This window comes from Xiphophorus hellerii, chromosome 12 (assembly GCF_003331165.1).
Source record: "Xiphophorus hellerii strain 12219 chromosome 12, Xiphophorus_hellerii-4.1, whole genome shotgun sequence".
Classification (NCBI taxonomy): domain Eukaryota; kingdom Metazoa; phylum Chordata; class Actinopteri; order Cyprinodontiformes; family Poeciliidae; genus Xiphophorus; species Xiphophorus hellerii.
The window spans coordinates 24,979,244-24,992,690 of record NC_045683.1 but is presented as its reverse complement, the minus strand read 5'-3'; the positions used below and the strand labels follow the sequence as shown (position 1 = coordinate 24,992,690).

The 13,447-nt window shown below is 39.2% G+C and overlaps 2 protein-coding genes across 4 annotated transcripts in view; one reads left to right on the top strand and one right to left on the bottom strand.

Annotated features, from left to right (window-relative positions):
* Positions 1-5,494, top strand: part of LOC116730107 (transmembrane protein 132D) — a 41,453-nt gene extending 35,959 nt beyond the window's left edge. The window contains exons 6-9 of the mRNA XM_032579116.1: positions 783-988; positions 1,225-1,489; positions 1,653-1,844; positions 1,942-5,494. Coding sequence (XP_032435007.1) covers positions 783-988; positions 1,225-1,489; positions 1,653-1,844; positions 1,942-3,264 — 1,986 coding nt within the window. The 3' untranslated portion in view covers positions 3,265-5,494. The remainder of the gene's footprint in view (positions 1-782; positions 989-1,224; positions 1,490-1,652; positions 1,845-1,941) is intronic.
* The window catches only part of glt1d1 (glycosyltransferase 1 domain containing 1), a 44,429-nt gene that overhangs the window by 12,929 nt on the left and 18,053 nt on the right, over positions 1-13,447 (bottom strand). For 2 of the 3 annotated variants that reach the window (XM_032579118.1, XM_032579119.1), the window contains 4 exons: positions 13,301-13,344; positions 10,471-10,591; positions 9,409-9,507; positions 5,945-6,402 (listed from right to left, as the gene is read on the bottom strand). In XM_032579118.1, coding sequence (XP_032435009.1) covers positions 6,238-6,402; positions 9,409-9,507; positions 10,471-10,591; positions 13,301-13,344 — 429 coding nt within the window. In that variant the 3' untranslated portion in view covers positions 5,945-6,237. Of the gene's footprint in view, positions 1-5,944; positions 6,403-9,408; positions 9,508-10,470; positions 10,592-13,300; positions 13,345-13,447 lie in introns of those variants that run through there. The other variant, XM_032579120.1, reaches the window with a different exon arrangement.

Genomic DNA, 13,447 nt, shown 5'->3' with positions numbered 1-13,447 from the left:
AGTGCATATTTCCACATGTGTTATTCATAGTTTTGATGCCTTCAGTGTGAATCTACAATGTCAATAGTCATGAAAATAAAGGAAACGCATTGAATTAAAAGGTGTGTCCAAACTTTTGGTCTGTACTGTACCTCGCAAATTATACCCAACATAAAAATTCTTCAAAGTACTAATACCGGCAGTTTATGTAGCACATGTGACATCAGTACCACAGTGAGAGAACCATGTGTCTAATTAGTTGAAAGCAGAAGAGAAACTGTTAACAAGATCAAGGAGAAACTCCTGATAAATGTCACAAAATGTCTGTGAGCTCCGTGAACACCTAAAAAACTTGCAAAGGTCACCTTTGAAATTAAGATGCAACGAATGCACATGGCGGTTCGAGCACTGATGTCAGCACCACATTTCAAGATATGTGAATTAACATAAAACTGCAATGCTGCCTCTTCCTAACGCTGTGGACTGGTGATCATCACGATGCTTTATTACAGCCAGCTGACGTTACGGTGGTAGCATGCAGAGCAAAACTGCTGCAAGCCCATTTGTTGTTGTAGGAACGACCTATTTGTTAAAACAGTGACTTTTATGGGAATATTTAATTATTTTTTGTCTTTGGTTAGAAGACAAACATCTCCTTCATGGACAACAAATTTGCTCTGCGTTGGATAGAGATTGTCTATGTACTAGTGTGAATACAAATTGATGGTGTTAGACAGGTGATCAAATTGATATGTGTGATCTGATGAATTGCTTCCTCCGCTATTCTCTCATCCTCCGTCCAGGTGTCAGACAGATGTGACTATGTCTTTGTGAATGGCAAGGAGACGAAAGGCAAGGTGAAGATGGTAGTAAACTTCAGCTACAGCTACCTGAGTGCTCAGCTCGAGCTAAACGTGTGGATGCCTCAGCTTCCTCTGCAGATTGAGTTGTCAGACACAGAACTGAGTCAGATCAAAAGCTGGCGAGTTCCAATCCTGACCTCAAAAAGGTGAGAGACACATATACAGTACTACATTGAACAAAATCCCCTTATTTAGTTTCTACATGTTGTTTTTTAAACACTCGATTTAGGTAATATCAATTTAAACAACAGAATTTAAAGGACATGATTCTGTAATTTGGAATAATCCAATGAAGCAAAGAGGCAGGGTTAGATGATAGAAGGTTGACATTTCCTATGTAACAGGTGTAAACGTCACGTGTGTTTGCGTGCTTCTATCCCAGATCTGGCTGGAACAGTGAAGAGGCTGAACGGAAAGGGAAAGGCTGCATGCTCCAACTTCAACATGCGCTTGTGCGGGTTCTAACCCATTTTGTGGCTGAGCAGGAAGACCCGCGGGACCCTACTGCCTATTTCCTGGGCTCTGATTGGCAGGTGGATATTACAAGGTTGGTTCGATACTTCATGAAGGTCGAGGACCCAAGAGTTGCAAGACTTCAGGAAGGAAGGGTGCTTTCAGGACGAGACTTTGGGACCACAAACATCCAGGTAACAGGCTGAACCACTAATTATTATGCTTTTAGAAATTAGCAAGTGACAAACTGCACAATCGGCGTTTATTAAGACCTGATTGAAGTTGGATTCTCATATAAAGATGCCATCTAACTCACCTTTTATTTATTTATTCTCATCCGACATTGCTGTGTGACAGGTGTTTTCTCCACTGTCAGATGTTATCTTGGCAAAGACAACAGTCAAAGTTGTGGATGACAAAGTGAGCATCACAGAGTTAGGTGTTCAAGTGGTTTCTGGACTCTCTATGATGTTACAACGCAGCTCAGGAAGTAGCAGGGCCATCTTGGCTACAACAACCACACAAGAGGTTCTACAAAGCCCGAAACAGGTACTATTCTATAATTTATTTTTAATGTTTCTGAGGGAACAAAAAGCTTAGAAGAAACCATAATTCTTGTTATTTCTCTGTCTTTTTTTTTTTTTAGGAAGCTTTGGTCAGTTCATGGGTCCAGTTTAGTGATGGCAACCAGACGCCTCTTGACATTTATGATCCAGCCAACTACCGATTGACAGTGACATCTCTTGATCAGGGAGTGGTGTCAGTGCAGGGCAGACCTCCTCTTGTAGTGGCAGAGGGTGAGGGTGAAGGAGTCCTAGTTAGAGTAGAGATGTCCATCTGCGAATCCTGCCAAAAGTCTAAACGCAAAAGTACGGTGGCTGTGGGCAACGGCAGCCTTAAGGTCAAGTTTCAGGCCAACACTCGGCGGCCAGGTGGAGCAACCCGCAGTGTAGACCGGAGCTCCGTTGGCAACAAAGACAGCAACAATGACTATGGCAACGATGGGGAAGAGATGGACGTTGAGAGAAAGCAGCGGAGGCCATCACAGTTTCTTCCTTCGAGTATCCCAAATTCAAACAAAGAGGAGAGTGCTATTCAGAAGATCCCAACCACAATCAGATCTACTGTGAGAACTGTGACTAGCGGCAGTCTCGGAGGGGTGGGCAAGACAAAAGGACCAGAAAACACTGGCAGTCCAACCAGCGTAGTGAATGTCGGCCTCGTGAGCAGCCCCAGAGAAGGCAGCAAAGTATATAGCTCAGACAATATGATAGTGGAAGACATGAGCAGTATTAGTTTTACTAGCACTGTGAAAGCTCCTGGGAATCTGGTAAACTACAACGACTTCCCCACCAAGGTGGAGATCCCTAGACCAAAAATGCCAGAGGTAGAAAGTGGTGAAGAAGTTTTGGCCAACAGGCCTCTCACAGACCTGGAGATTGGCATGTATGCCTTGCTGGGTGTTTTTTGCCTAGCCATCTTGGTGTTCCTAGTGAACTGCATCTCATATGTTATAAAGTTCAGGCATAAGAAGCCTCCCTCTCATGGCCAGGAGCCCACAGGGCATAGGCACGACTGGGTCTGGCTCGGCACAGACGCTGAGCTGGTGATGACTGTGCCATGCAGTCCAGTCCAGCAAGACTCACATACAGCGACCACGGTGATAGACATTGGGCCCGACAAGACTGCCTCTCTCTCCAGGAGGCCCAGTTGCCTGGCCTCCGTAACAGACTCTCCTCTCAGCTGTGCCAGCTCCCATCGGACCAAACCCATACAAAGCGAGTCCCTTCACTCGCCCACCAGCAAGAGAAAGCGAGTTCAGTTCACCACATTCTCCACACTGGAGCGCCAGCATTCGCCACACCTCTCACCCAAGGAAAACGGCCATGGCATCCACTGGGTTGGAAAGGAAGAGCGTAGTGGGGAGGAACCTCAAGTGCCCATCATAAAGCCTGGGGACCAGTTATAACACAGAACCTGATCAGACCTCACATGTACAGCAGATGTGGCTTCGATCACCTCAATGCCTTTGTCAAGAAAATGGGATTTTGTATCAGGCCTCCTCAACATTTCATTGCCCATTTAGGCCTTTTACATGTACATGACTTGTATATTGTATATACTTAATATATGAGAGTGGATATATGTGATAATGCTACAAATGGCTGAGCGGATACATTATTGTATAGACAATATTTAAAGCCACAACATGTTCATGCTGCACGAGGCACCCTTGATGCACCACACTCTAAAAAATACTGAGGAAAAAAGAAAAGCAAAATATTTAAAAATAAAACTCAAACATGTAAATTAACACCTACAATACTGAGTTCAGTCAAACAATTTTTTTTTACATAAAAATGACTAATTTAAAAGAATAAAATGTATATTATGTTCAGTTTTTTTTTCTATTATTAAAAACATAAATAACATTCTTTGACATTGCATCGAAATAAAAAGAAAACACACTGTGGGGTTGAACAATTATTATAATTTACAGTAAAAAATGTCAGGTTGTTGAAATGTGACCATGATTGAAAAGTTCAAAATCTTTCCCACATATAGCACATCACTCCTATAATTCAACTGAAAAGTGGGCAGCTTGGTTAGAAGGTAAAACATTAAAAGAGTAAACAACATGACTACAATAGTGTGTATTAATATCTTATTGAAGCATTTTTCAATTGATTTTTATTCTTCTTCTTTGTTAGGAGTCTGCCAGCATTCCATATGTTGATTTGGAAATTTACTCTCTTTACTTTGCAAAAAGGCTTTGCAAATCAGTCAGATCAGCCCTCTTCAGGTGATTCCTGCAGATATACTGTGAGATTTGCTTTGAACGACTGCTAGGCCATTTAAAAATATATTATTTCCTCTGATAGACTCATCCTTTTGTTGACTTAGATGTACACTTGGACTCGCAAAGATCCTGACAATAATAAAACATTGAAGGCTTTGGGTCAGAACTATCATGTTTGGAATAGACTCAAATGTTCGTAACCATTCAGTCACCTTGACCAAATCCTCTATTCCATCTGAAATTCAAACTGCAGTATGTCGCTTTATTATAAACTATATGGTTTTCATATATTGTTTTAAAACAGTCTATGTCGCGACAGCATGAGACACAAGAACTGAGCTCCTCCGCATTCTAGCTGTGGTTCTACTGCCATCTGCAGAAACACACCGCTCGACAAGAAACAACCAATCAGAGCCAGGAGGAAGGTGTTAGTGTGGTCAATCAAGTTCGTGTACGCACTCCTCACACCCTTCCCTTTGCACTGTTGCTAACTTAGCGACTTTGTTGTTATATTTAGCGACTTATCAGCTCCTTTTTCTTTTTAAGCGACTAACGACACATGGAGCAACTTTTTTCTGTGTTAACGGAGACTTTTATGACAACATGTGAAAGCACCAATCTTACTAGTTACAGCAAGAAGAGAGCCAACCTTCGCACAGCCAAAGGACTTACAGGTAGTCAGTCTGACAGCAGCAGCCTTGTCATGCAGCAAACAGCCTTCAAACAGGGCAGAAAGGAGAACCGTCCCACTCATTGTAAATCACGCATATTGTGATCCCACTCTGGATATAAGAATGATGCAAATATTTTTGATCTAGCCTAATGTTTTTTTGCTCTTTCATATGATGAAATAAATAACAAAAAACTGATTGTTTATGTAAGTTACATACTGCAGCTTTAAATTACCCCAAAGACTGAGACTCTCCGAACCATAATTCACTGTGATAAGCTATTCTTTAGGAATTATTGACCCAAAGTTCAAGTTATGTTTTACTAGGCTAGAACAGTATTTTGCAAAGTCATGGGAGATTTCAGTAATTTGGAAGAACAACCATATTCTTTAGCTCAGACAAATGGAGAATTCAGGTGATTGTCACATCTAGAAAGCTACTATTAATCTGAATGTTCTGTAGCTTCTTCAGTATTGTTGTTGGCCTCTTCTCATCCCCCCTGGCCAATTTTATTCTTCCAATGCTTCTTCTACAATAAGTGATAAAGACCTTTACTGTGTCATATGGTATTTACAAAGTTGTGGATTTCAGTTTTTTGCACATTTCTGCCAATCTGCAAATGACCATGTCAGGAAAACCTTATTTGGGAAGCTGAACTTTATTTTAGGTTGATGAAATTCACTAGCAGGTCTAAAATAAAGACGATTGAATTTTTCCAAACAGGTTAAGGAAGCTTCTTATTTTCGATTTTTTTCCCTCAACATCATTTGTTTTTAACCAGAATTAAAAAGCCTCCCTTTTTTACACCAGGGAAACAGAAAGTTTTAACAGGTTTGGTGAGCAACCGTCTATCATATCTGGTATAGAATGCAGGTAAACCACTAAGATACCTCTTTAATGTCCATTTCATGTTACAGTTTTTCTATCCATCCCAGCTTCAGTGAGTTGCCAAAACCGAAATTTATACAGCAAATGTGAAGGACATCATTTGCCCCTTTGCCTTTTAAACCGATTCTGATTTTGCTGGGGTCTTGAAAATCCATTTGCTGCACTTCATTAAAAATAAACGAGTTAGCCAGCATAACGTTTTCGTCTCACCAGAATGGGACATAATTCAAGTATCAATTATTTTCACATCATCAACCAGTGAAGAAAATCAAAGAAAGATTTTTTTTTTCCGTTTCATTTGCAATTTTTTATTAGTTCCCTTTATGTAAAATTGCTTCACAACCAGTGAACTTACATTATATTTATATACATGACAGCAACTTCACAGACATTATATATATTATGCAACACTTCAACACATCCATGCTTTTGGTTCAGTGTTACATAGCTTACAGTGAGGAAGGGCTGATAAAACTTTAATTTTATTTAAATAAGTATAAGAATAACTATATTAAATAAGTAAAATAATATACATACAGTACGTCCTCTTCTCTGCACCTAAAGTTCCTGAGAAAGTATACAGTTAGGCTAAAAACTGGGCCTTGTGCAGCTTGTCCACCAGCCTCTGATATGTTTCCCTCTCCTGTTTCACACTGTGATGTTCCTCCACGTAGAGTTTTCCACTCCTTACCACTCTCTCTCTCAGCTCCTGATCTGACAGCAGCCTCTGAGACTGGTGCACAAATTCCTGTAAAGGATAAAGCCAAAATCACACCCATTTACTGCCAAGAGCTACTTAAAGCTTACCAGTGAAGTTGCTTGGAGATATATTACTTTAAAGCATTAAAAACAAATCCCAGGCAAAGGAACAGAACCCAAGATAGAAGCCAGTACACTGATTATTAAATACTTCAAAGACGTTTGTACATTGCCAAAAGTAGAAGATATTTATGGCTTCAGATCCAAATATGGATATCCAACAGTTTTTTGTTTTTTGTATGTTTTTTGGCTGCCGTCTCTCATTTGCTTAGGAACGAAAGAGGGCAACAAACAATGCATATGTTGCAGCTGAACAATATTGCCCAATTAATTGTCTAAGAGGGGGAAAAAAAGCAAATAAAAAATTGACTGATCCCTGGTTAAGATGTTTTTCGTCCACACAATCATGCAGATTTCTAGTTGCTCATCTGTCGGCCCAGCAGGCCGAGGGAAGAGTGTAAGGAAATGAAGTCAAAGTGCCTTGTGTGTTGTTACGAGACAGCAGCCAACATTTAGTGCTGTGACGAGCCAACGGGCGCACCGAGTTTAAGCCACTGGCAGGCTGCATACTATTTCAGCTTTCACTTAGAGCGAAGCGATCATGTCTGAAGAGGCTCTTCTCTTTGGCCATATGAGAGCTTTGAGAAATCAGCAGCAGCTAATGTGTAAAATGTTTATATTCAGGCAGGAAAAGCCATACATGACATGAACGTTGCTTTTAACAATAATTCACACACGATTTCAAAATAGCTGAGGTCAGAGCTTTCCAAAAGCTGAATGCTAACCTACTTTATCCATTCCACAAATGTGTTTGGGATAACTGCATGGCTGGAATACAAAGGTTCAACCAGCCAGCTGTTGATTTAAAGTGAAACTGAAGAATTAGGAGGTAGTTTTCCTTTGTTATTTCATCCACTTTCTGCGTTACATGGATAATACAAATATCAAAACAGCCCCACAGACTGATGCTGCCGTTACCATAATTGGCGGTAGGTACAGTGTTCTATGGATTGAAAGCTTCACCTTTACACCTCCAAACATATTTTTGTGTTACTCTGACAAAACAGCTCAATCTTTGTCTTGTTTGGAATGTAAAGCAATTCTCCAAAAGGGATTTGGATTGTCCATGTCGGGAGTTGCAAATTTCAGCTGACCATGTAAAGTTGCAATTTCTTGAAACATGCAAGAAATTGCATCTTCTCAAATCATGGTGACATCAGTCCTAACTGTGGACTTTAACAAGCTGTTTTAGTTTCTTACACTGTGACAGGATTGAGTTTTGGTGGTTCAATGTCTGCTGACATTGTACAATCATTAGACATTTTTTGGGGGCGTAAAGTAATGGGTCACATGGTTGAAACCTGCACACAGTTGGGATTTCTGACAAAACAACTATCCCAAATGTATATCAAAACTGGTTTTGGAATAGACAAAGAAAGTCAACACTTAGCCTATGTGTTAAAAAAAAAAATTATTATAGTTTCTATAAATTCTGCCAAAAATAGAAGTGAAATATTTAACCAGAATTATTCTGGAAGCTTGTTGATGGCAACAAAAAGTGTTTGGCCAAGGTAAACCAGTTACCTAGCCCCCTCAAGGGGCTTTAAAGCAAAGTAACTAGTTGGTTTTAAAGCAACGGAAATTGTCTGGGTTTATTCCAGTTGTCTGTTGTACAATTATGCCAGATGTGTAGGAACAGCTCAAATTGATGCTCACGATGAGTGTATGCAAACATCCATAATGGTCAGGCTCATTTAAGGTTTTACAAACTGAAAACACAATTAACCAAATCAAGAGAAGCTGCTAAAACAAGAAAAAAAATGTCTAGAGTGAAAAGACGGCAGACCAACAGGCACTTGCTGGCTATCAGTACCAGCTGAGGTCATAGTTTATCTGGTCAAAGTTGCGGCAACCATCTGTGTGACCTTTTTGGCAGCAGTTCAGCTGAGCACACGTGCAGAGAGGACTTAACTCAGCCATCACAAAAACATCAAGTCACAGAATGGCATGGCCATGCTTTAGTTCCCTGACAACTGGCCTTAGCATATGTTATCCTCCCTACGCAACAGACGTAGCTAAAGCAGGAAACTGCGTGGTTTTATGACAAGATTCCTATTTAGTGCTTTCCAGTTTGCTGCTACATTTTTGCGATTAATCAACATGACGTAATATGATGTTTTTATAAATGTTTAACATATTTTCATGGAAGAACACTGAAGATATGACACGTTGTTTCAATGTAAAGCAGTCAGCGTACAGCTTGTAGAACTGTAAATTTGAAGTCTCATTAAAATAACTCAACACAACCAATAGTGTTCAAACCACTGCACACAAAGAAAAATTGTCCAAATTATGCCCAGAAATCCAATATTTTGTGTGACCACCCTTAGTTTTTGAGCACTGCCTTAACTCTACTGGGCACTGAGAGCTTCACAGGCTGCCACTGGAATCCTCTCCCACTCCTCAATGACAACATCATGGAGCTGATGGATGTTGCAAAAAAATAATAACGTCTTGTCCTGTTTGTGTTTTCAACTCTAATGATTCACATGACACCAGGAATGGAAAATGGCTAATAGCATACAAATTTGGATAGTTTCATTTTTGATGTCAGTAATTTAGACATTAAAAGCAGCATTTGCACTTTATTTTTCATGGGACAGAAAATTTACAATTATTCGAGTTACTTTGCATTGTAACAAAGTGCCATATTATCAGCATTGTCCTATGGAAAGATATAATGAAATATTTACAAAAAGGGTGTACTTTAATGACTGCACTCCTTTGATTAAGTATAATCTCAAATTAATCTGTGTTTTCGCAATAAAATCAAATAATGTGCTGAAGTAAAGTAAGTTAATTTGGGTGTTGTGAATCGGTGTTTCAGAACTTTGAAATCAAAGTATTTCTTCAAGCAAATGATGAGGCTGTAGCATGTGGGCCACAGATGCTATTTAGGCAGCAGAGAACGGTGATCTGGTCAGGGACTGTATACCTGAGGAGAAGAGAACAGCAGCCCAGTGACTCCATGCTTCACCACAGCTGCGTTTCCTGGTATGTTCCTCGCCAGAACAGGTACTCTGAGGTCCATTGCCTGAGAAGCAGAGGCGAATGAACGTACATCTCCATAAATTAGAAGAGCATGACAAATTTTTATTTAGCTCAGTATTTCTAAATGTGTAGCACATGAAATCGATTCATTACACAGTGATATATTTCATGTGGCTTTTTTCCAGTTAATTTTGGTGATCATGGTTTAAAGAATCTGAAATTCAAGTAAAAAAAACAAATTTGTAAGTTACTTAAGTCTAATTTAAATGTCATATTATCACTGGAAGATATGTTACTGACACAGATCACAAGGAGGGTAAGCCACTGCATATACCGTCCAGAGCACAAACATATATTTAAGAAGGTCACAATTTCTATAAAAAAGATCCTTTTTTTATTGTTCTTGTATTAGAAAAATCTCACTTTCTGAGAAAATAGGTTTTTCATTAGCTGTGCAACTTAGAAAAAAATAATGCGAAACAAACGGTGATGAATATATCCGTCTGTGTGTTTTCTCTCTGAATTGAATTGCATTATTCTAATTCTTTGTTTGAAGTACCTGTACGATCAATCTCTGGGACGAAACATTCCTGCTCATTTTTAGCGGAGCAGGAAAAGCGCACACACAAGCCGTCGAGCCTGCTCTCACTTACAGAATTAACGATTTATATTGGCGTCGGCAGGCTGTGGGGTGAAACACCCAAACATAGTAAGAAGACTTTGAGCCCACTGTGGATTGTCTTAATTGACTGTGTTAATTGACTTAATCTTAAAGAAGATTAAGTGGAATTTGAGGCTTGATTCCACTCAGGAATAGACATATTGAAGTCAGGCAATTAATTTTGGTAAAGACCCTTCAATTAGTTGATAATACTGTTGCAAAGCAGTAGAGAAATATCTGTAAAAGCATTCACAGCTGAATGGGTGTGAGTAAGAAAATAATTTCTCTGTAAATACCTTGAAAAAAAAAACATTTTTCCCCCTCAACCCTCTTGCAAATGTTTACCTCCAAGATGGCTGCTGACATGCCCTCTGACACAGAACTGTTGACTACGGCATAGCACCTTTTCATGGCGGCATGAAGCTCCTGTTGGCTCCTCTCCTGCGCCAGGAAGACCCCGGTGGCCCTGCAGAGGCAAAGCTGAGTTCTGTGAGACTTGAGGCCAACACAGGCGTGAATGATGTTGAACGGCAACGACAAGCTCAAGCTAGGACACATGGCGGCACTGAGTGTGACACGCACGGTGAGTTCAGGTAAAGTCTTAACAAGACAGGGCAGCTTCCTGCTGCAGAGGGTTTTGCTGTGGTGGAAGCCTTTGGCAGGAAAACTGCAAACTCAGTCAAGATTTGAGAGTGGGAGGAAGAATAAAACAAAGAGATGGTTGGTAGAGCATGGCTATTTTATGTGCAATCCCCTCTAAAAGTACCAGAACGGTCAAGACAATTAGGTTATTTTTGGATTTGACTGCAAACATGTGACTTTAACTTTTAAAGGGCAAACTCAGTAGTTATTATTATTTCTAGTTTAATACCACATATTTAAATGAGTGAAAGTGTTACTTTGACTTAAAACAGATTAATAAACTCAATGATAACTAAAATCTTACAGCAAATTTTTCACTTGCAACTTGTTCCAAATGGTTAGTCCTTCCAGTGTATTTTTTTTCTGCAGGTGAAATTAATACTGCATGTTAAGCTTGTCCAGGTCAAAAACCTTGCATCTCTTGATCCAGATCAACATATTTGCTGTTATGGTCAATCACCTTGCTGTGTGATGAAAGGTCTAACTGCAAGTTAGGTTATATCTTTCTTTAACTTAACAGATTTTTCTCCATGTAGACTTCTGAGCTCGGCAGAATCTCAAGCCTAAGTCCAGACATTCCCTCATCTGCATTTCACAAAGGAGCTTGCATATTTGGAATAAAGTGCTGAGAGGGCTTGAAACCAGTCTGGTTTCATTATATCCCAGACTCAGCTAGCGAGGAAGTCAAAGCTACGCATGTGCTGACTTGTACAGGGGCCAAGCTGGCTTTAGAAGCTCCAGGGAGTGATGTAATGACATATGGTTTGTGTGACCCGTGGGATTTAAAAGCCTAAATAAAACTAAGAAATAATTTCTGACAAGAACAGTAAGAAGGTCAGTTATATGACTTATAGATGTTTAGCCAACAACAATGATTATTACACTAAGTTATTGTTCTGAAAAGGTCTGTATGAGGAGAGTCCTGACAGATCTCTTAATTGTAATGCTAAAGTCATCTCCTCCCGTCATTCTGTACTGCTGGCTTTATTTCTAAAAGAACACAATTGTCTCCAATTTTGATTTATGACAGTCTGAATGTAGCTCAGCCCACAAAACTTTGATCCAGGATTTTTGAGGCTCATACCAGAAGATTTTTGGCAAACTAGGGTCTTGCCTTCCTCTCCTTCTGTCTAATGAGTGGTTTGTTTCTTTGAGAGTAATCTATTCACTTTTGTCTGTAAAGCTTCAGACAAACAAGAAATACTGATATCCTAACAAAGTTTCAGTCCACAACTGATGTTTTTTCTTGTTCTAGGCTTTTCAAGGCTTCTACTTGCAACCTTAGTAGTTTCTGTGCTTTTCGGAGAATAACCAAATGGTTGTTCTTGCTATAACCAATGTTTGAACAATGACGTCAACCTATTTTCACTGAACCTCAGCTTCATGTGAGCTCATTTTTAGCCAACAGACGGTTCTCTGGTTTTCATGTTGGTTATACTGCTAACCATAAATGCACAGCCAAACCCAATTTTGTCTACTGCCGATTATCTAGGAGTAACTTTTGTTAACCTAAATATTCGAGGTTCTATTGCAAATAAAGCCTCTGAACTCTGAGATGCAGCTGTAAATACTATTGATGCACCAATATGAACATTTTGGGCCTGTTGGGGTGGATATTTATTGTACTGTTCTTCAGGAAAACTTTTATATCATTTGATTTATCGTTGTGTTTATAAATTACAATTAAATAGAACAAAGAATCTGACAGTATTATCAAAAAAATTTTTTTTTTCCTTTTTTCTCCAGGTTGTTACATGAGAGCATCAATGAATATCAGTGCATTAGAAAATATCATTAAATACAAATACTGTGTGCAGTTTAATAATATAAATCACACTTCTTTAAGTAAGCGGCAACCTGAGGAAGCCTATTTTAAATGTGAATGTTTTTCAGAAATAGTAATTGTGATGTGGTGCTATAAATGCTTTGCATTCACACTCATACTGTTACTTAAAAAAGAAGTAATGAACATTTCATTATCATTTTTATTGAAATAAAAATAGTAACACAAAATATTGTGATAAAATTCAAAGTCCATATCGCCCAACCCTGTCGGCCAGTAGCGCTATTCGATATTATTGCTATTTTCACCGGTAATCAATATTTACTGATATATGCATTGCCCTACCCTTTCAAAACTGTGGAAAAATAAAAATAAAAAAAATCAACCACACCACTGACATTGATTCTCTGCTTAAATACCCAACAATCCTGTGCTGATTAACTGTCACATGACCAACCCCTTCCCCTCCTGAAACACAACGGCAAGATGAAAATAAATATCGGTTATTGATATCGGCCCAGTATTATTTATGGGGCCGATACAGATATCTAAAAATTTACTAATACTGGCAAATATCAATAATAACACTGACATATCGTTTATCCCTAGCAAATACCTGAAAAATAAGATGAAATGTCTCATATTCATATTTCGATGTCACACCCAAATGTTTGCAGCTTTAAAAAAACAGAAAGAATAAAAAAGTGGCCTCGGAGGGGAGCGTGTTTGTGTTTGTGTCACAGTCCTTACCGTTTAACAACTGCTTCCACTTCAGCAGTGAGTGCAGGGTCAACCTGGAAAATAAATACATTTGTAGATTTAGGATTAAGAGGGCAAACAAACACTGGCGTTTTAGATCCATAACAGCTTTATTTTCAGCAGGGTTTCCAACAGAAA